The sequence below is a fragment of the Arabidopsis thaliana genome (genome assembly GCF_000001735.4).
Source record: "Arabidopsis thaliana chromosome 1 sequence".
In the NCBI taxonomy this organism is placed as follows: domain Eukaryota; kingdom Viridiplantae; phylum Streptophyta; class Magnoliopsida; order Brassicales; family Brassicaceae; genus Arabidopsis; species Arabidopsis thaliana.
Genome location: NC_003070.9, coordinates 6,661,800 through 6,680,360, shown reverse-complemented (window position 1 = coordinate 6,680,360; position 18,561 = coordinate 6,661,800). Strand labels below are relative to the sequence as shown.

General features: G+C 36.2%; 5 protein-coding genes and 2 long non-coding RNA genes across 9 annotated transcripts; 3 read left to right on the top strand and 4 right to left on the bottom strand.

The window, feature by feature from the left end:
• Positions 1-108: 108 nt before the first annotated feature.
• AT1G19320 (Pathogenesis-related thaumatin superfamily protein) lies at positions 109-1,080 on the bottom strand. Its single transcript, NM_101789.4, has 2 exons — positions 980-1,080; positions 109-871 (listed from the first exon to the last, which is right to left on the bottom strand). The coding sequence occupies exons 1-2, from the start codon at positions 1,032-1,034 to the stop codon at positions 183-185; spliced, it is 744 nt and encodes a 247-aa protein (NP_173365.2). The 5' UTR covers positions 1,035-1,080; the 3' UTR covers positions 109-182.
• Positions 1,081-2,680: 1,600 nt separating this feature from the next.
• On the top strand, positions 2,681-4,151 carry AT1G19310 (RING/U-box superfamily protein). Its single transcript, NM_101788.4, has 2 exons — positions 2,681-2,825; positions 3,221-4,151. The coding sequence occupies exon 2, from the start codon at positions 3,257-3,259 to the stop codon at positions 3,935-3,937; it is 681 nt and encodes a 226-aa protein (NP_564078.1). The 5' UTR covers positions 2,681-2,825; positions 3,221-3,256; the 3' UTR covers positions 3,938-4,151.
• A 3,432-nt stretch (positions 4,152-7,583) lies between these two features.
• PARVUS (Nucleotide-diphospho-sugar transferases superfamily protein) lies at positions 7,584-9,266 on the top strand. Its single transcript, NM_101787.3, has one exon. It carries the CDS (start codon positions 7,855-7,857, stop codon positions 8,908-8,910), a length of 1,056 nt encoding a protein of 351 aa, NP_564077.1. The 5' UTR covers positions 7,584-7,854; the 3' UTR covers positions 8,911-9,266.
• A 314-nt stretch (positions 9,267-9,580) lies between these two features.
• On the bottom strand, positions 9,581-10,058 carry AT1G05497. Its single transcript, NR_138909.1, has one exon. It is a non-coding gene; the product is annotated as an other RNA (long non-coding RNA).
• A 507-nt stretch (positions 10,059-10,565) lies between these two features.
• On the top strand, positions 10,566-10,953 carry AT1G05493. The gene is made up of 2 exons (NR_138908.1): positions 10,566-10,707; positions 10,861-10,953. It is a non-coding gene; the product is annotated as an other RNA (long non-coding RNA).
• Positions 10,785-14,287, bottom strand: AT1G19290 (Pentatricopeptide repeat (PPR) superfamily protein; the record flags this gene model as incomplete). 2 transcript variants are annotated; one of them, NM_001332390.1, is made up of 2 exons in its annotated part: positions 10,785-10,985; positions 11,095-14,287. In NM_001332390.1, the coding sequence occupies one exon, from the start codon at positions 14,110-14,112 to the stop codon at positions 11,398-11,400; it is 2,715 nt and encodes a 904-aa protein (NP_001319043.1). In that variant the 3' UTR covers positions 10,785-10,985; positions 11,095-11,397. The 2 variants fall into 2 exon arrangements, with proteins under 2 accessions (NP_001319043.1, NP_173362.2); NM_101786.3 differs by lacking the exon at positions 10,785-10,985 and having other exon boundaries at positions 11,290-14,112.
• A 41-nt stretch (positions 14,288-14,328) lies between these two features.
• On the bottom strand, positions 14,329-17,944 carry DA1. Of its 2 annotated transcripts, NM_001332389.1 has the most exons (12): positions 17,605-17,860; positions 17,337-17,495; positions 16,849-17,074; positions 16,646-16,739; positions 16,310-16,538; positions 16,090-16,210; positions 15,908-15,991; positions 15,659-15,778; positions 15,344-15,556; positions 15,065-15,243; positions 14,924-14,982; positions 14,333-14,829 (listed from the first exon to the last, which is right to left on the bottom strand). In NM_001332389.1, exons 3-12 carry the CDS (start codon positions 17,032-17,034, stop codon positions 14,516-14,518), a joined length of 1,599 nt encoding a protein of 532 aa, NP_001320535.1. In that variant the 5' UTR covers positions 17,035-17,074; positions 17,337-17,495; positions 17,605-17,860; the 3' UTR covers positions 14,333-14,515. The 2 variants fall into 2 exon arrangements, with proteins under 2 accessions (NP_173361.1, NP_001320535.1); NM_101785.4 differs by having other exon boundaries at positions 14,329-14,829; positions 17,337-17,944.
• Between the last annotated feature and the right edge of the window lie 617 nt (positions 17,945-18,561).

The following is an 18,561-nucleotide window of genomic DNA, read 5'->3' as shown; positions in this document are numbered from 1 at the left end:
TCCTTGTTGATAATAATGGCTATGCATGCCGTATCTCATCTTTTGTTTTAGAAACGTCACCTTTTTGTATTTGTGAAGGAGATTAAAGAGACAAATAAAACATAAAAATATGTTAAAAATGATCAATCTTTTTATTCATTGATAAATAATAATAATTAATGAATAATAAAGGCGATTTTTGCCTAAGAACAGAAACTGATCTCATAATTAGCATTAGTACAAGTAAAAGTACTGGAAGCATCATCGTATGCATAGCTATACGCACTCGGACAAGCTTGTTTAAATATCTTCGAGTAATTCGTGGGCGGACAAGTCGCCGGTGTACTATACGCGCCGGTGCAACAATACTCCGGCTTGTTAAAAGCCTCACAAGCACTCTTACACGCTGCAACACCCGATGGGCCCGTAACTTGTAGCTCTTTTGGACAAATCGCGTTCACGTCCGAAACGCATCCCGCGGTTTTACAATCCCCTGAGCCACCTTGCGGTGTGATTTTCATCTGAACGTTATAACCATCTACGAGGCTCACGTCGTAAAAATCTTGCACGGCGTTTTTCTTTCCGGAGGAGCCGATTGTGAATTCGGCGAGTGTGGCTGGTGGAGCTCCTCCTGCGCCGGCGCATTTTAACTTGCTGCCGCAGTCCCCGGTACCGCATTTACCTGAGCCTGAGGCGTCGAAGTTACAATACGTTCGAGCCCAAAATCGACCGGACCAACCTGGAGAAACGGTGAAGGTTACGGAAGATCCTGAAGCTAAGGCAAATCCGCCGTCGCCGAGTTGTGCGCCGTTTGCGGTGAGGATTCCAGGCCAGATTGTGGAGCCGCAATGGTTTGTTAAGGTGAAGGTTGTACCGGAGACAGAAATTGTACCTTGCAATACAATTCAAAATTAATTAATTATAAACGAAGATATTTTATGAAGATAAATTATTGAATCAAAGTAGTAATCAGAAAATGTTGGAAATGGTTTATGTATACATGTGGCTATGATGAAGGAGATGAAGAGAAGATGTGATGTGGAGAAAATCGCCATTGTTAATTTGAGTATTGAAAATTTGAAGCTGTGAATGATGATGAGTGGAGGAAGTTGATGGTGAGGATCCTCTATTTATAGCGTTTTCTCTCTTCTTTTCAGAACAAGAAAAAAAATCAACTTTAGCTTATTATTTTGGATACTACTTACCATAAAGTGACACATCATATATTGTTTTTACTTTTATTAATTTATGTGATTATTTTTCTTAATTACATAAAAATCAACTTTCATAATATTAAATAGATCTTCCGTTCAATAAGCTGATTTTTTCCCCTCATATTTTGTTAGCAAATATGAAAGTTTATCTTTTTATGTAATTAAGAAAATCTACAAGAGATGTATAAATTGGCAAATATGACGTGTCAGGTAGCAACATTTACTTTGCAAAATGCTCCCAAATAAATGTCATACATGTGTTTTTCAATAACACTATATTTCCTTTTTTGAAAACGTTAATTTAATATAATGTCCTAATTATTAACATGCTACGTGATTTATATAATTTTTCCCGTTATTTTTTGAAACGTGGGAGACCGCACGTGTGGGATTACAACTCTCATACGATCGCACACTCTCGCGCCATTGCGTATTTTTTCCCTTCTACTAATCGTCCAAGAGAATCGATTATCTTTAGCACAAACCTTAATAAAAAGAATGATCCGATACAGAGTTTATAGTTAAGTTCTTAAAGATTAGTGGATTTCTCAGCATATATATTTACTGTCCCACAAACCATAACTCCGAATGAGTCGATGAATCACATTTAGACTCGTTCTATCACGGGCTCGCTTACTCTACTAAATTCGTTCCATCACTGGTGTCTTGTTTATTACGTAACTACCCAATTGTGAATATAGATAAGTACCTGCTTAGTTTTTTCTTCCTCCATCAAAGCAGAGAAAATGGATTCAGAGACAAAACTAAAATCAATCGATAACGCTTATTTCGTTTTAGGTCCTCACCAATTATTCTAAATAAAGATGATCTCGTCACCTGCACCAGCACCTACTCGGATGAGGTTTTGAGGAAGAAGCAAACGTATATAAAGAATAAGATAGATCTGTTGGAGCAGTTACGTACGTTAAAAGAGTGATACGTGTGTTTTGTTTCTCGCATATGTTGTCATTTGAAAAGTTAATGTAAACATCTTCTTGATACAGAAGATTTATCACCGACCAAATCAGAACATGTTCATGAACAAAAGCACACTCTCCATATTTTCCTCACTTTGTCTCAATAATTAAGTTCATGAAGAACATTAAAAACAAACGAAGAATAAGGAGTAGTAAACGTTGGATTAGTCGATAAACGAATGATAAATCGTCGAGCAAGTATCCGTACCGAGTCGGGTCGAATCTGGCTGGCACTGAAACTGACTTAATGAAACCGTCTCAATGTCACATTTTGACCGCCATTAAAGTCGTACGTTGATACTATTATTTATATTCATCAACATCCATTAGATTTGTTAGTTGTTACATTATCTCTCGTTATCAACCAATCCAACGGTTAAGACGATATTGTTGACTTGAAACAGCCACTAGTTCTCCGTCACGTGCACACATGTTCCCACGTGGAATTGGGGGACCAGTCCAAAAGACACGTCAATTCGCGGGTAATTAAATAAAACAAAACAGGTTTAATACAAATATTAATATTCTGAAAATATCTTTCTCTCGATGAAACTTGTCTCCTCCGGCCAACCTTAACCCTTAAGCGAACGGTGTTCCTTTGCGGATTGCGATCGTTCCGTCGATCCCTTCATCGCCCGATCTAAATCTCTAATCGGTAAATTTATATTTCGGATTGTTCCAACTCTTTTGCTTGATTTTTTTGTTTCTCGTTTTCCGTTTCTGTTTATGATTTTGTACGATTGGAGATAAGTTAGTTATTTTATTCACGGGAATATATGATCGGTGATTTTAGTGGTTTATCGGAGAGATCTAGAGGTTTATGATTCCGTTTTGATTGTTTGAATTACTTCTCTCTTTTTTTTTTGGATTTTTTAATGTATATTATTAAAGCTGAATGATCCATTAATGATTATTGAATCGTGACAAATTCAAGCAAATTAGAAAATTTGGAATCACTAATTTCATTTTGGTCAATGAGAGTTGTTGATTAGTTGATTTAATCCTCTGTGTTTATTTGTGCTAATTTATATGGTGCTTGTGATAATCCAGTGTCGGAGATTAAAAGCAGAGGTTTTGTGGTGAATCATGTCTGATGTCCCTTCTTGTTCTAGCGGTAATGATACAAACAACAATGATTCGAGTAACTTCGAATGTAACATCTGCTTAGACTTGGCTCAAGATCCTATTGTCACTCTCTGTGGTCACTTGTTCTGTTGGCCTTGTTTATACAAATGGCTCCATCTCCATTCTCAATCTAAGGACTGTCCTGTTTGCAAAGCCGTGATCGAAGAAGACAGATTGGTTCCTTTGTACGGTAGAGGTAAATCGTCTGCTGACCCTCGGTCCAAGTCCATTCCGGGTCTCGAAGTGCCTAACCGTCCATCGGGACAGAGACCCGAAACTGCACAACCTCCTGATCCTAACCATGGTTTTGCTCATCATCATGGGTTTGGAGGGTTCATGGGAGGTTTTGCTGCTCCGATGGCGAGTGCGCGGTTCGGGAATGTTACATTGTCTGCAGCGTTTGGCGGTTTGATTCCTTCTTTGTTCAACCTCCATTTCCATGGTTTCCCTGATGCAGCCATGTATGGAGCTGCTGCTTCTGGCGGCTTCCCTCACGGTTTCTCGAATCCGTTTCATGGAGGACACTCGCATATGCATAGTTACCAGCGGCACACGGGTCGACAAGGACAACAAGACCATCACTTGAGGATATTGTTACTCATTGTTTTCGTCGTTGTTGTGTTTTCTCTCTTCTTGAGCTAGTGAGGAAATCGATTTAGCTAACTGTATTTCGCTTTTTATTCTAGATTTTATTGCATAAAAACATGGGAAAATATGTGCTGTGAGTTGGCTTGTAAACTGCTACTTTAGCAAATTGTTCATATATTAATAAAACCTGTCGGATTCTCTTACTGATATTTCTTAAGGATTTGACTTGCGAGTCTTCACTCAATACTTATGTTGTTTAATTATTCCCATAATGTTGGATACGATTATTATTCATCATCATGTTGTTGGCTCCTTCGGATCTTTTACTTGTGTTTATCTGCAAACACGTTTTGGGAGCCTCTTATTGTATTGATAGTGTCTCATTGCCTGCAAAAATGTTTGTTTAGTTTGTTCGTTAAGGGAGTCTAAGTATACTTTGAACTCTTCTTCCCTTTTTGGTGAAATTTTTTCAGCAACTAAACATTTTTTAGTGTTCATAGCTTTCGAAGACATGACATAAGATGCTGCTCCCTATTACTTGTAAGGTGTAGGTGTGGTTAGATACCAGAAGAATTATTTGCCTCAAATACTTTTTATTTGATACTTTCAATCGTCATAATTATATTAAAACTCACAAATGTTTAGACCGTTCACATTATATATTTTTCTAAAATAAATATTTTAGGATATACCTAATTTTACTTACTTTTAGTTTTCTTACTAAAAACATTAACTAACAACGGTGAACATATAAACGCAATATGATTGTTTGTGTTTAGATGTGCAGTGTCTTTATTTTTCGTACTAGTATTGTAGTTTTGTCCAAGTTTTGTTCTATATCTCTTTTCAAAATATACATACAAATATTTTGAAGTCACGTGCAGCCAATGCATCCAATATTTTTTAAATTATTAGGAAGCAACTATTTCAGAAGAAGACTAAAGTTATGGCTTTTTGGACTCATGGAAGTGAATGTGTAGTGTAGACCATACATGCTTATTCGAAATCTACCTTTGAGACAATGAGACCCATTGTAATTTTTTAATTTGTTTCTCAGAGAGTTCACACACACAGATGCAATAATCTCCACTTCATCTGTTTCTAATTAAAATTATCCATTTATGTGCATACACTCATGAACATGTATTAATAATAATAACCCTCCCTTCATGCACACATGACACATGCAACATGCTTATTTAATACTAGTATTACGTTCGTTTCTATATTTTATTTAATGTGTCATCAAAAGGCTGAAGCCATATGCCTTCATGGCTTCATCGATCATATTTTTTCAAAGTTTCATGATTTTCCACCGGAATAAAATGAGCTATATATGTTGGTCGCTAAATATACAATTCATATATAGTCATATTGTGAGAATTATAATGATAAAATGAAATGAGTTTAAATATATGAAAGTAAAAAGAAGAAGGAAACCTCGCATTCTCACAATGCTTTAAGTCTCAGCACACAATTCCTTCGAACCTTTTTTTTTTTTTTTGTGAGCACCCAATTCCCTTAGGATATAAGTGAAGGGGTTTTCAAGATAAAACGATGGCCCAACAAATCAAGTTGGCTTCTTAACTTAATATTTTTCTGGTAACTGTATATTTCTAAATTTTTACTCAATGCAAGTATGCAACATATGAAAAACATTGTGCAAGTAAGATTTGATTGGTAAGTTGGTGAATATAAATGTAGGTTCTTGTAACCGTTACTTGGTTACCAATTAAATAAAACGTTCTAACCGGTTACCTAAGTAATGGTTGGAGGGCTGAAATTCAAGATAGATCCTTGCACAATGGTTTTATTGACCTATTGTTTAGCGGTTGTTTAATTTGAGGATTTGTATGACTATTGATGAATATATGTAAAGTGGAGGCTAATCATAAAATTACGTTGAACCTTTTATTTTTACGTATATTATGTTTTATTATGGCCATGAACATAATTGGTTTAACATTTTCCGATATGTGGATATTTTTTCTTGAAAAACTCTATATGGTATATATCTTTGTATGTATTTCTTTTTGGAGTATCTTTATATGGTGTATTGCAAGGAGTTGTCTTAATCGCGGGTGTTTTACATAATGAAAGGAAATTATTTGAAGTAAAAAGAAAACTAACAAAATTATAAAAAAAAGTATGCAAAAAAACAAAAACAAAAATGACATGGTATAAATTCTACAAGACTTTAACACAAAAGTACTCACGAATTCACATTTGGTGATGAAAGAAAAGTCGTACCATTAGGATTTGAGATATTATTCCATTTCACGTTTGGCCCACGCGTCTTGCTTTTCTACGTTTATCTTTATGAGTGTTTATTAGTACTATTGTATAATGGAAAACTTTTCTAATATTTTAATTTTTATTAGTTTAGTTTTTAGTTTTGATTATTCAACATAATAACCATCAGTACTAACAAAACGAGCAAATGTGCTTAATACTATGAACTCAAAATGCATTCTTTGGAAAGGGCTTGCTTATTTGTACTCCTAATTGGAAATGAAAGAACTTCTTCCGCAATGAGACACTAAAAGTAAAATTTCTGAAACATTGAAACTCTGAACAAGTTCATGAGATGAAAATTGCTACATTCTTCAACTTTTTTTTTTTTTACAGCCAACGTTTTTTTATTTAAACGATGGTAGTTCATAATTGTAAGTTGTGGTCGGTCAAAACCAAAATTAAATCTCTCTAATAAATATATATGATAGGTATACATTTTCGTTTCAAATTATTACAATTATTAGGTAATTAGAAATTCGTCAGCAAAAGAAAAAGGGAAACCCACTTCCTGACCATGTGCTGATGTGCCCATTCCCCATGATCCAAAAAAAGTTTCTTAGGAAAAAAGAAAAGAAAATTCAATCATTGAAAATAAAAGACTAACATTTAAAAATAAAATAAAAAGACTATAACCAATAAGCCAAAAAAAAAAACAAGTGTGGCAGAAATATGTAAAATGCAAATAGGCGTTATAATACGAATTTTCAAATGGATCCAATTTATTTATTTATTGTATTTCATTTCACCAATAAATTTCGTAGTCATGGAAAGTGACAAAGGACCATAATAGAAACTTCAAAGAAAAAACTAAAAAACTTATAGCAAAAATGAATAGATTTACTATAAAGCTTGAAGCTAAACATAACATCTCAACCATAAGAATTATTGACCAAGTCATGTATATAATTATATTTCATTCTTTTGAACAGCTCGTTAAATTATTCTCAAAACATTCATTTCACGTTTCTATATCTTCCCCCCTATTCTTCTGCAACTGTGAATCGTACTAAGTACTAGCCACATAATTTTCAATAATTTCTCGAGATATATCTATCCGAGAAATTCGAATTCTAAAAACTATTTGTTTGTACTGTATGCACAGACAAACATAGCGATATTACGTGTGTGAATTTGTTTTTGATAAGTACTTATCAATCTCATATATCAACTTCCATGTCTCTTTTAATTTTGTGCATTTTTAGTAAGAAAAAAATACAAACGGAAATTATAAAAACTCAAATCTCATTAATAAATAATGTAATCACCCATTTAATATACATTATATAGCCTATAACGTGGATCTACACTGATTTTCGGTAATCATGTGGATACAATAAATTCCCACATTTCTGCATTCGATAAAACAACACATTTAAGTCGAAAAATTCAGTAAATAATTTGACCATTTTTTTGTTACCTGACGCAATAATATGATTTTCAGTTTTCAAGATTTAAATTTAAAAATCATGAAAAGGGCTTGGAATCTAATCAATATATAAATATTTTTTAATGAGAGAAACCCAAAATCTAAGCAAAACCATTTTTTTAATTTTCCTCTCTCTTACACACACACATGATAAAAAGTGTTTAGAGACAGCTCTTCTCTTCTTGTTCTCAGTTTGAGAGAAACAAAACCTTCCAATACAACCAGAGAGTCGACGAAGAAGAAAGAAACCATGTCCCAACATCTTCTTCTTCTCATTCTCCTCTCGCTACTTCTTCTTCATAAACCCATTTCCGCCACTACAATTATTCAAAAATTCAAAGAAGCCCCACAGTTTTACAATTCTGCAGATTGCCCCTTAATCGATGACTCCGAGTCCGACGATGACGTGGTCGCCAAACCAATCTTCTGCTCACGTCGAGCTGTCCACGTGGCGATGACACTCGACGCCGCCTACATTCGTGGCTCAGTCGCCGCTGTTCTCTCCGTCCTCCAACACTCTTCTTGTCCTGAAAACATTGTTTTCCACTTCGTCGCCTCTGCTTCCGCCGACGCTTCTTCCTTACGAGCCACCATATCCTCCTCTTTCCCTTACCTTGATTTCACCGTCTACGTCTTCAACGTCTCCTCCGTCTCTCGCCTTATCTCCTCCTCTATCCGCTCCGCACTAGACTGTCCTTTAAACTACGCAAGAAGCTACCTCGCCGATCTCCTCCCTCCCTGCGTCCGCCGCGTCGTCTACCTAGACTCCGATCTGATCCTCGTCGACGACATAGCAAAACTCGCCGCCACAGATCTCGGCCGTGATTCAGTCCTCGCCGCGCCGGAATACTGCAACGCCAATTTCACTTCATACTTCACATCAACCTTCTGGTCTAATCCGACTCTCTCTTTAACCTTCGCCGATCGGAAAGCATGCTACTTCAACACTGGAGTCATGGTGATCGATCTTTCCCGGTGGCGCGAAGGCGCGTACACGTCACGCATCGAAGAGTGGATGGCGATGCAAAAGAGAATGAGAATTTACGAGCTTGGTTCGTTACCACCGTTTTTATTGGTTTTTGCCGGTTTGATTAAACCGGTTAATCATCGGTGGAACCAACACGGTTTAGGAGGTGATAATTTCAGAGGACTGTGTAGAGATCTCCATCCTGGTCCGGTGAGTCTGTTGCATTGGAGTGGGAAAGGTAAGCCATGGGCTAGGCTTGATGCTGGTCGGCCTTGTCCTTTAGACGCGCTTTGGGCTCCGTATGATCTTCTTCAAACGCCGTTCGCGTTGGATTCTTGACCAGTCTCGATCGGTTTACTTATTATTAATACCGGTACATACATATATACAATATACAGGTGAATTTTTGTTTTTACTGTACATCGATTCGTAAATCATACAACCGAAGAAGAAAAAAAACATTTTGCTTTTTGCTTTTGTTCGTTGTTGTTTTCATTGGTTTTGTTTTGGAGTATAGAAGAGAATATACAAAAAAAAAAATACTCTCAAGTGACCAAAAGAATGATCAAAATGGCTAAATTTTTAACATTTTCTATAAAAGTGTAATTTTATCAAATACTATTAAATGGGAATTATCTTGCATTTAGAGCTGGAAACGCTGCATTTGCGTTGTGCATATGGGGAATGGAACAAATGGAACTTTAGAAACCGAATTTAAATTGCCAAACATAAGAATCTATAATTGTGAATGAAGGTACATTATGTCCATTGTCGGATTCTAGCTATGTGTAGATGGTTCGTAGGTTGAAGAGCACATGTGTTGCCTCATTTTCTAATTTCCATCATCCCTCTTTACAACAACATCACGTGTCTTAACTTTCGCTATTTCATTTTTTGGTCTTATGAAGATACCGAACTCATAGAAAACCAAAGTACCAAACCATAATAAAAGCTCCTTTCCACGTATATTTCCATGAGATCACTCTTATGGGTGGATCCGTGGATAGTAGCAAATAATTTTGCAAATAGTAACGTAAAATATCTCGAGGAAAGACATGTTCTTGCAGAAAAACATATTACAAGTAATTCGTAACGTTGTGAGAAAACATATATGCTTGAAGAAATAGCAATAAACCAAGTAACAAAGAAATTCAGAGTCACCAGCGACGTGCTTGTTTGAATCATATTAGATCCATAATGTTAATTGATTAATTAGAAAGTCGACGAAATTAAGTCATTAGATTAAAGTTTTAGGAAATAATTGGAGACAGAGTGTCGGTGGTCCGAGCGAAAGAAAGGAAAAGCACGAGCAATGTCCCATCAAACATTTATGTACAGTCACTACAGTTTTGACCTTTGAGACTCTTTTCATTTTTCATTATATTTTTTTGTTACCTTTTTAAAGAAACAATTCACTCTACATTTCTTTTTCACCTCCTCGTAATCTCTTAAAAAATTAATTTTCCTCCAAATCCACTAGGATATATGTAGTATAAAGAAAAATTAGGAGTAAATATCTTTCGCATTTTGATGGTAAAAGATATTCCACTAAGTGGCAGATTATGCTAAGTTTTCTACAAGTGTTACCATTTAACAATATTGTTCTCTATCAAAAGTAATATATACTCACTCTATTCCAGATTAATCCAATTTGTAACAGGTTGATATTAAATACATCCATTTTTTTTTGTGATAAACAATTTTTTAAAACTCTAAACCATTCTATTGTTTGTCTTGTAGTCTACAATTTATCATCCATAACTAACTACCAATGCTTAGAAAACCTAGCAAAATGTATCTTTTTGAAACATTTTCTTTCTTTCTAAAACTTGGATATTTAGGAACAAGTGGAGTGTTGTGTAAATAATTTTTCTATATACACTACATATTCATTTGTTAACTTTATTCTTAAATTTTTCTTTTATATAAATAAATCAAAATGCAAAATTTGTTAGCTTTAATAATTTTAGTTTTGAATATTTTTCTCAAGCTGAGTGACTTCTGAGCTTTCTGCGCATGTGACAATGGTATCGACAATGGACCCACCGTGTCTCAAACAAACCGAAGTAAGTACAATGAAACCGAGACAGACCGGAATAAGCTCTCCGGTTCGGCAGATAGCACACACAATCAAAGGTAGGTTTGGTTGTTCACATTCTAAAAAGGAAAAAGAGGTGGCTCGTCAATTTAAATCAATAGCTTGTGTTGATCTGAAGCAACTTTACTTATTTAATCAAGATCTCATTTATTACATTGAACATTATATATGGTACATATCTGATCACAGAGTCTTATCTGGCTTTGGAAGGTACAAGAACAACCGTGAGATGGGGAGCTTACTGGTTTGATCGGTTGATCAGCTTATCAAAAAGACCAGTGACTAATATCGATCGTTTGGCCTTTACTATATAAACCTGACAAAAGACAATTATCATTCTTAGTTTTGTCTTATATCCTAAAAACTATAGTTTGTCAAACTTGATTGAACTAAGAGGAGCATGAACAAGTGTAATGTGTGCTTACCTGAGGCCGCTCGAAATTTCAGGCTCCATGAATGTGATGTCTCGTATCTTTAAAACATCAAGGATCAGAAGAGAAGGCCGATAAATTTGAAGCCAAGTGATGGATTGTTTGGTAGAAGGATCACAATTTCCAAATGATCTTGAGACAATGGCACTGTTTTCTTTGAAGTATACAATCATACCACATCAATGGAGGAGATTCGTTGTAGCCTCCTTTCATGTTACCCATCAATCATAGCAACATTGAAGACTCAAAGTGATCTTTCAAAGAGTTCTACAAGAGGTCAGGATTTGTTATTCGTCATCATACTACTGCTTCAGAAACTCTCCTAACATCATAAAGCTCATTTGAGTTCATTTCGATCACTCCTGTGCTCCCCAATTTAACTTCCGGATCCAAAACCACCTCCTTTGGTATGTCAACATCCCCCTGTTTATCGGACCCTCTAACCAAGCCTTTCTCAATCATTTTTTCTTTTAAACGCATAGCTTCAGCAACATTACCACTTTTAACTAGTCCATCAATTAATGTGTTATAGGTAATAGCATTAGGAGTTATGCCCTTCTGTGGAAGCTTATGTAAAAGCCTCTGAGCACGATCTACATTACCCAACTTGCACAAGCCTTTTATCAAAGCGTTGTATGTAACAATGTTCGGGATAATACCTTTTAGAGCCATCTCATCCCTCAGGGTAAAGGCTTTGTTTATATCACCAGCAATAGCACATCCGTGAATTAGGATCGTGTATGTGTATTCGTCTGGAATAAACCTATCACTTGATAGTAAATCCGAGAAGAGTTTTCGAGCATCCTCGAGTTTCCCAGCTTTACAGAGACCTGCGATAGCAACATTGTAAACAATGTTATTGGGAACTAAGAGCTTCTTAGGGGTGCTATTCTCGACAGACTCAGCGATTTTTTGTGTTTTAAGACACGTCGTAGCACTGGCCTCAAGAAACTCTTTCAAGCTCTGGTAACCGGGAAGAAGCAGATCAAAATCCACAATCTTCTGCAATAGCAAACAAGCCTCATCAATCTTATCAAGACGAAACAAACTATTTGCAATCTTGCTGCAAATATTCACATTTAAGGTAATCCCTTTCTCTATCATTTCGAAACATGTAGCGTAGGCTTTATCTATCATTCCAATATTGCACCAGCCGGTGATGAGAGCACCATATGTAGCAACAGTAGGAGTTAATCCTCTTGCGCGTAGCTCGATCACAAGATCCGCTACTTTATTCAAGTGTCTATATTTGAAAGCACCAGATATCAGAGTGTTATACATCTCTATGGTGGGGAAGATTCCTTTCCTTTCCATATACTCTTTAACCGCAAAGGCTTCTTTCAAATTTCCGACTTTATAATACCCATGGCTCAACGCTTGATATGTTTGCACAGCTGGCTTACATCTGAAAATGTTCACATTATCTAGAATCTCTTTGGCTTCATTGACCTTCTCCATTTTACACAGCCCACTGATCATTACATTTAATGTTATCGTATCAGTCAATAGACCTCTTGCTAAGACATTCTCCCACAGCTTCATAGCTTCATTAAAATCGCCAAGCTTGAACAATGCTTCGAGTAGGGTGCTACAACTAATCTCATCGGCGTTTACGCCTCTTTTAAGCATCATCTTCCAAAGGCTCAAAACATCATGAAAAGCACCAATCCTACTATAACCTTTAAGCAGAATATTGTAAGTCATAACTGTTGGTACAACTTCTTTTTGGCACATTTGATCACAAAGCTTTAAAGCCTCGTCAACATAACCAGCCCTGCAATACCCATCCACAAGGGTATTGTACGTGTGATGATCTGGTTTCAAGCTCCAATCGTTCATCCGAGAAAATATTTGTTCCGCTTCAACTAATTGACCAGATTTGCAGTACCCATTGATCAAGGAGTTACAAATGGTAGTATTTGTTCTTACGCCTATCTCAATCATATTATCATGAACCCTAACAGCATCACGGATTTGACCAGTACGACAATATCCATCCATCAACACACCGTACATATGCTGATCCGCAACAAGTTTCTTTTCCTTTAGCAATTCAAACACATGTTCCGCTTCTTCCATCAAACCCTTTTTGCAGTAACCCTTAATCAACGAAGTATACGTAACAACGTTCCTAGAAACCCCTCTCTCAGACATCAACCGCAACACTCTTGTCATTCCCTCAACATCTCCGATCATAGCATACCCATTGATCAAACTATTGTAAGTTACCACATTCAGCTCCAAACCCAATGAACTCTCCGTTTCTTTCGCAAATACCATGGCTTTATCCACATTCCCACTTCTACAATAAGCATTAACAACAATACTGCAAGTAAACACATCCGGAGAAACCTCAAAGCTAATCATCTGATCATAAACATGTAAAGCCACAAAGTTTTCCCCTTTCCTGACCAAATTGCTCAACAAGCTATTACAAGACAACAAACTAGGAATTCTTCCATAGTTTCCCATGTTGTCAAACACATGTAAAGCATTCTTAACCAAACCCTTCTCTGCATAAACTTTCAGTATCATGTCAAAGACTGTAGGAGAGAAGGAAAATTCCTTGAAAACCCGAACGAGCTCTCCCCAGACAACGAAGCCCGAGTGATTAAGAGCAACCAGTTCACATAAATACGATTTTGTCTGTTGGTAATTTCTAGCCCTGGACAAGATGTGAACCATTTTACAGTAAGCCTTGTAATCAGGCCGGAACTTTTGTTGCTTTGAAGCCAAATTGAAAATCTCCAGACATGCCTCTGGGTTAAGCCTCAATCTACGCAGGATGGAGTTGAGAAGTTCATCTGAGAAATCGAGTGATAGATCATGTAAAGCTTCGTACCTGCCAAGTACGAGCAAACGTGAGACCCGCTCGAGTAATTCGGGTCGAATTCGCCCGTTTCCTCCTCGAAGCTCGCGGCGTAAGGTTCTCGAGGCTTCGGAGAAGCTACGAGTATAGAGAAACGGAAGCAACTGATAGGCAACAACGCGTGCCGGAGACCGTCGGAGCATCAGGAGAATTTTGTTGTCGGATGATTAACGCTGGAACCCATTAAACTTGGGACCTCAAAGTTCCGTACTTTGGAATGTGTCTAAGGTTTTAGTCGACGATTGACGACGACTACGTCGGCGACGAAGAGTGAGAGTGTGTAAAGAAGAAACCTTTAAATTGGAATTTGGTTCGGTTGGTTTGGTTTGGCTCGGTTTGGTTCGATTGAATTTGGAGAGCAATAACAAAGAAAACACTGAATCTGATTCTGATGGATTTTAACAGAGGAATACAAAGAATCATCGAATGAGACTACACATAAGAATATGGTCGAGAGTACATTTTCCACCAAAAGAATTAGAGCATATAATAATAATCTACCAAGGATCCTATAAATAAAGTAGAAGACCTTGTCCATTTGGGTTCTTAAACCGGGAATCTACCGGTCATCTGTATATGCTCAAGTGTTTTTCGCAAACCGTACTTGTGAACAGCTAACCTCCCAGCTCTGAACCCGTCTCCATAAACCGGAGAAGCATCAGACTCGATTTGGTGCTTGAAAAACTCACCAAGCTTTCTCTCGTACTGAGATCTCGGTCCCTTTTTCAGTCCTTGAGAAGAGGAGGATGATGATGCAGCATTGCTATTTGTTGAACCAGCAGCTAACTCAGCATCTAACCATTTATGAGCCATCACTTGACATATACCTTCTTCAACATCTTGGCTCAGTGTTCGGAATCCTTTTTAAGACCAAAACGAAACAAGGTTTCAACAATGTGATCAACAGAAAGAAGCAGTAATATAAGACGTTAAGAGGAGTAGTAAGAAATTCACCTTTGAGCCTCATCCACGCATGCATCATCTCATGAGCTAGAATCGAACCAGTAAGTAACCTGAACAAAATTCAGCAAAACCATCAATGCTTGAACTGTGACATAAGATCAATTCAATGGAAGCAAAAAGAGTCTTTTTTACCTAGGGAGCCCGAATAAGATGAGAATGGCGGTAACTTCACATTGCCGTGTTAACTTGTAAGGTTCTGTAATATTCCCGGCCCATTTTCCTGTGCCATGCTTTGATCGCTTTCTTACAGTACTAACAGTTTGTTCTTCTGAAAGGCAGAGTCCTCTTGTTTCTGGCATGTGATAGTGACCCTAAGAAGCAAAATGAAAAGGTTTAATACTTTAGAAACAGAATGTGATAATAATTTCAAGTATTAGCTTAGTACTGGATAATTGTCTTTTCTTTACTTACATTCTTTTCACCTTCTCTGGCTTCGTTAAGTGCTTGTCTCTCAACCAAGAGGAGTGGAACTTCCTGCTCTACCTTCATGTTGAGTCCTTCATAGAAATTTTGTATTTGCAAGTACAGAGGTTGGCATTGCATGGTGTCCATGACCGCCGAGTCCAAACACTCAAGGCAAAGTTTCCGTCCATCGTTAAGTTCAACATATCTCGTATTCCGTGGCTACAAAGTATAGCTAAGTTGTCAATTACCGGCTAAAAAATGTTTTCACTTTTGAGTAGATGATGTATGTTTGGGGACATATTAGAGGAGAAGAAAACCCACCTCCATTCTTTCACAACTGCAACATCTCGGGGTAGCATCGTGTTCGTGAGAAGGACAATACTTCTGAACCCAAAAAGGATGTGCCCTATATTCAATAAGACCAGCATGATTTGTTGGTATCTGTTCAAAGAATTTACATTCGGGAGAAAAACAAAGCAACAGACGATAAGTGTAAGATCCGGAACAAAACAACAACACATGAATATATTTATGGGCTAAAATGATAGAAAAGGAAAGAGGTTTACGTACAAAGTGGCTGCAGACATCACATTTAGGATGATATCTCTCCCTGTAACAAGCCTTGTGAAAAGGGTAGTTCCCTGATGTTGAAAACTATAGGAAAAAAGGGAAACACATTACAAAAGAAAATCTAAAGGTTAAGTAGAACCAGAAAGCAAATGAAGAGGATATGGAAGAGAGCTTGGTTTCACCTCGTACTCAGAAATCGGCTGACTGCAGCCATAACATCGAAAACATTCTGGATGCCATAGTGAATTAAGGCAATTCAGAAATCTTCCATGGCCAATCTCCATATTACAGCCAGCACAAATCCTATGCAGACAAGTTGTTGACAAGTTATTTGGCTGCTGGACACTAAACTAACACATCGACCAAATTAAGCCAGCTAAATATGATTGGCTATCTAAATACCTGAAATCCATTTGAAAAGTAATAGGTCTTGGATAATAAATATCTCCATTTGCATATACATTTCCTCCTCCATACATATGTCCATTCCCATATAAATCTCCAGCTCCATATGCATTCCCATTATCATATGTACTTCCACTTTTGTGACGGGGTGAATTCCCAACTACCATACTTTCTTGTAGGGCTCTAGCAAGTTGCTCATCTTCATCCACCGGCATCGAGTATTTCCCTGTGTCCATTACTTTTTTTAAAGGAATTGTAGCAAACCGAATCCGATAACAAAACCATGTCTTCATATATCTGTTTTGGCTAAAACAATCCTGAAAATGAACTCACCGCTTATACTTGTCTGTTCTTGATTCTCTTCTAAAAGCGACAATGCAATTGCACGGTCTATGTCTTCATTTTCCTGGTCATTCGATGTATTATCCTAGTAAAGAAAAACCACAAAAGTTGAAATAACAGTACAGACCAGAGCTATGATAAACCGTCAACTATATATGTGGTTCTTTTCACTACTTCATGATCCCCAAACTCACCTCAGATGTAGATGGTTCCTGAGTATGATGAGGTTCATCATTATCAGCATCTGTATCCGCCGCACTAGGCTCATCATCATGTGAAGCAGTCGGATAATTATCGTAATAAACATTGTGATTGTGCTTATTATTCCCAACCCGGAGCCTTTGGTTAGAGCCTTTAAAGATCTTGTTAAACCAACCCATAATGCCTAAATAAAACTATCTGCTCATACGGCAATGCAGCCTGCAAAATCGTCGAATCATCTCTGATTAGCAAAAACCCAAAACAAACTTGTTTCACTTCCAAACATCAAAAGCCACAGAACAATAGCACTTTGAATCTAACAACAATAACTAAACAACCCTAAAACCTGTCACCATTAAGCAAACGAGTTCCAAACGGATTTGTTTTTTGTTTTTTTTTTCAAAAAACCATGAAATTAGAATCCAGACATGGAATTATCAAGTAATTGCAGCTGCAAAGAAGCTAAAGATCGTCCCTTTACCTTGAGAAAATCCTGAATCAGATAAGATCCCAATAAGCTTCACGAAACCCCCACAAAATCCAGAATCACAAAAATGATCTAATCAAGCAAGGGAAGCAGCAAAAGAATCTCAAAAAGGACTCTTTAGTTCTCTCCTTTCTTCAAAATTTGGGGAAGAATCTATAACATGGGGGAAAAAAAAAAAAAAGAGAAAAGAAAAGAAAAAAGGAAATTAAACTTTTTTTATATAAAAGAATGCAACTTTGACAAAATCAATGTCTACTCATACACGAATAAACCCAGAATGTGCTTGAATTCTACGCTAATCCAAAGTCAAAAAATTTGGTGCACTCACAAAAAAAGAATAAAAATCGTATTTTTATTTAATGAGGATCACGAAGAAGAGATCGAGAGTATCGAATATTTTGGAACGAAAAAAACAAAAGAGGAGAAATGAATTAAAAAGTCTTCGTGTCCGAAGTTTTTTGGTCGTTGAGCTTGTTGAGCTCTTCTTCTTCTTCTTCCAGGAAAAAACGTTCCCCACGCTGTGATTTAGAGATAGAAAGAGAATTATAATTATACTATTACGCAATTTAAAAGTCAAATAATTATTTTGTTTTGGCAATTTCTTCCATTTTGCAACGTTTATGCAAATATCTAGATATTTAATATTTAATTATTGCTTCAAGCCTTAAACCAAATCTTCTACAAGTCGTAACGCATTTATCCGGATTGTCGGGTTCTAATTCTAATAAGATTTTATATATTTTTGCTAGAAAACATTAAATATATTTTTTTTATAATTTTCCACTAAATTGTAAAATTATTTATAAATATATATTTTCTTTATTACTAAATGATTTATTTCTAAAAGATTAATCTTTTAAATTTTTCATGCAATATTTATTGGATAATATTAGTGAATTGTAATTTTCTAAAAAAATAGTTAATTATCATTGATTTAGAATAATAGAAAATTGTAAAACACAAAAAATAATAAATTTATAATCAATATTTAATATATATATTTTTTTAATATGTGTGTTTTTCTAAACATCAAACAAAAACGCATAAATACAAGAAAAAATGTATAAATACTAATTAACTGTTTAAACCGTTGTTGTTTCAATTAATTGTCAAGTTATCGAATTTTAGTTGATAGATTTTTTAACCAATACGATAATTAGAATTTGATTTGAACCAAAATCTAGGCTCCCATAACTCACTCACATTTTATTGATATGAA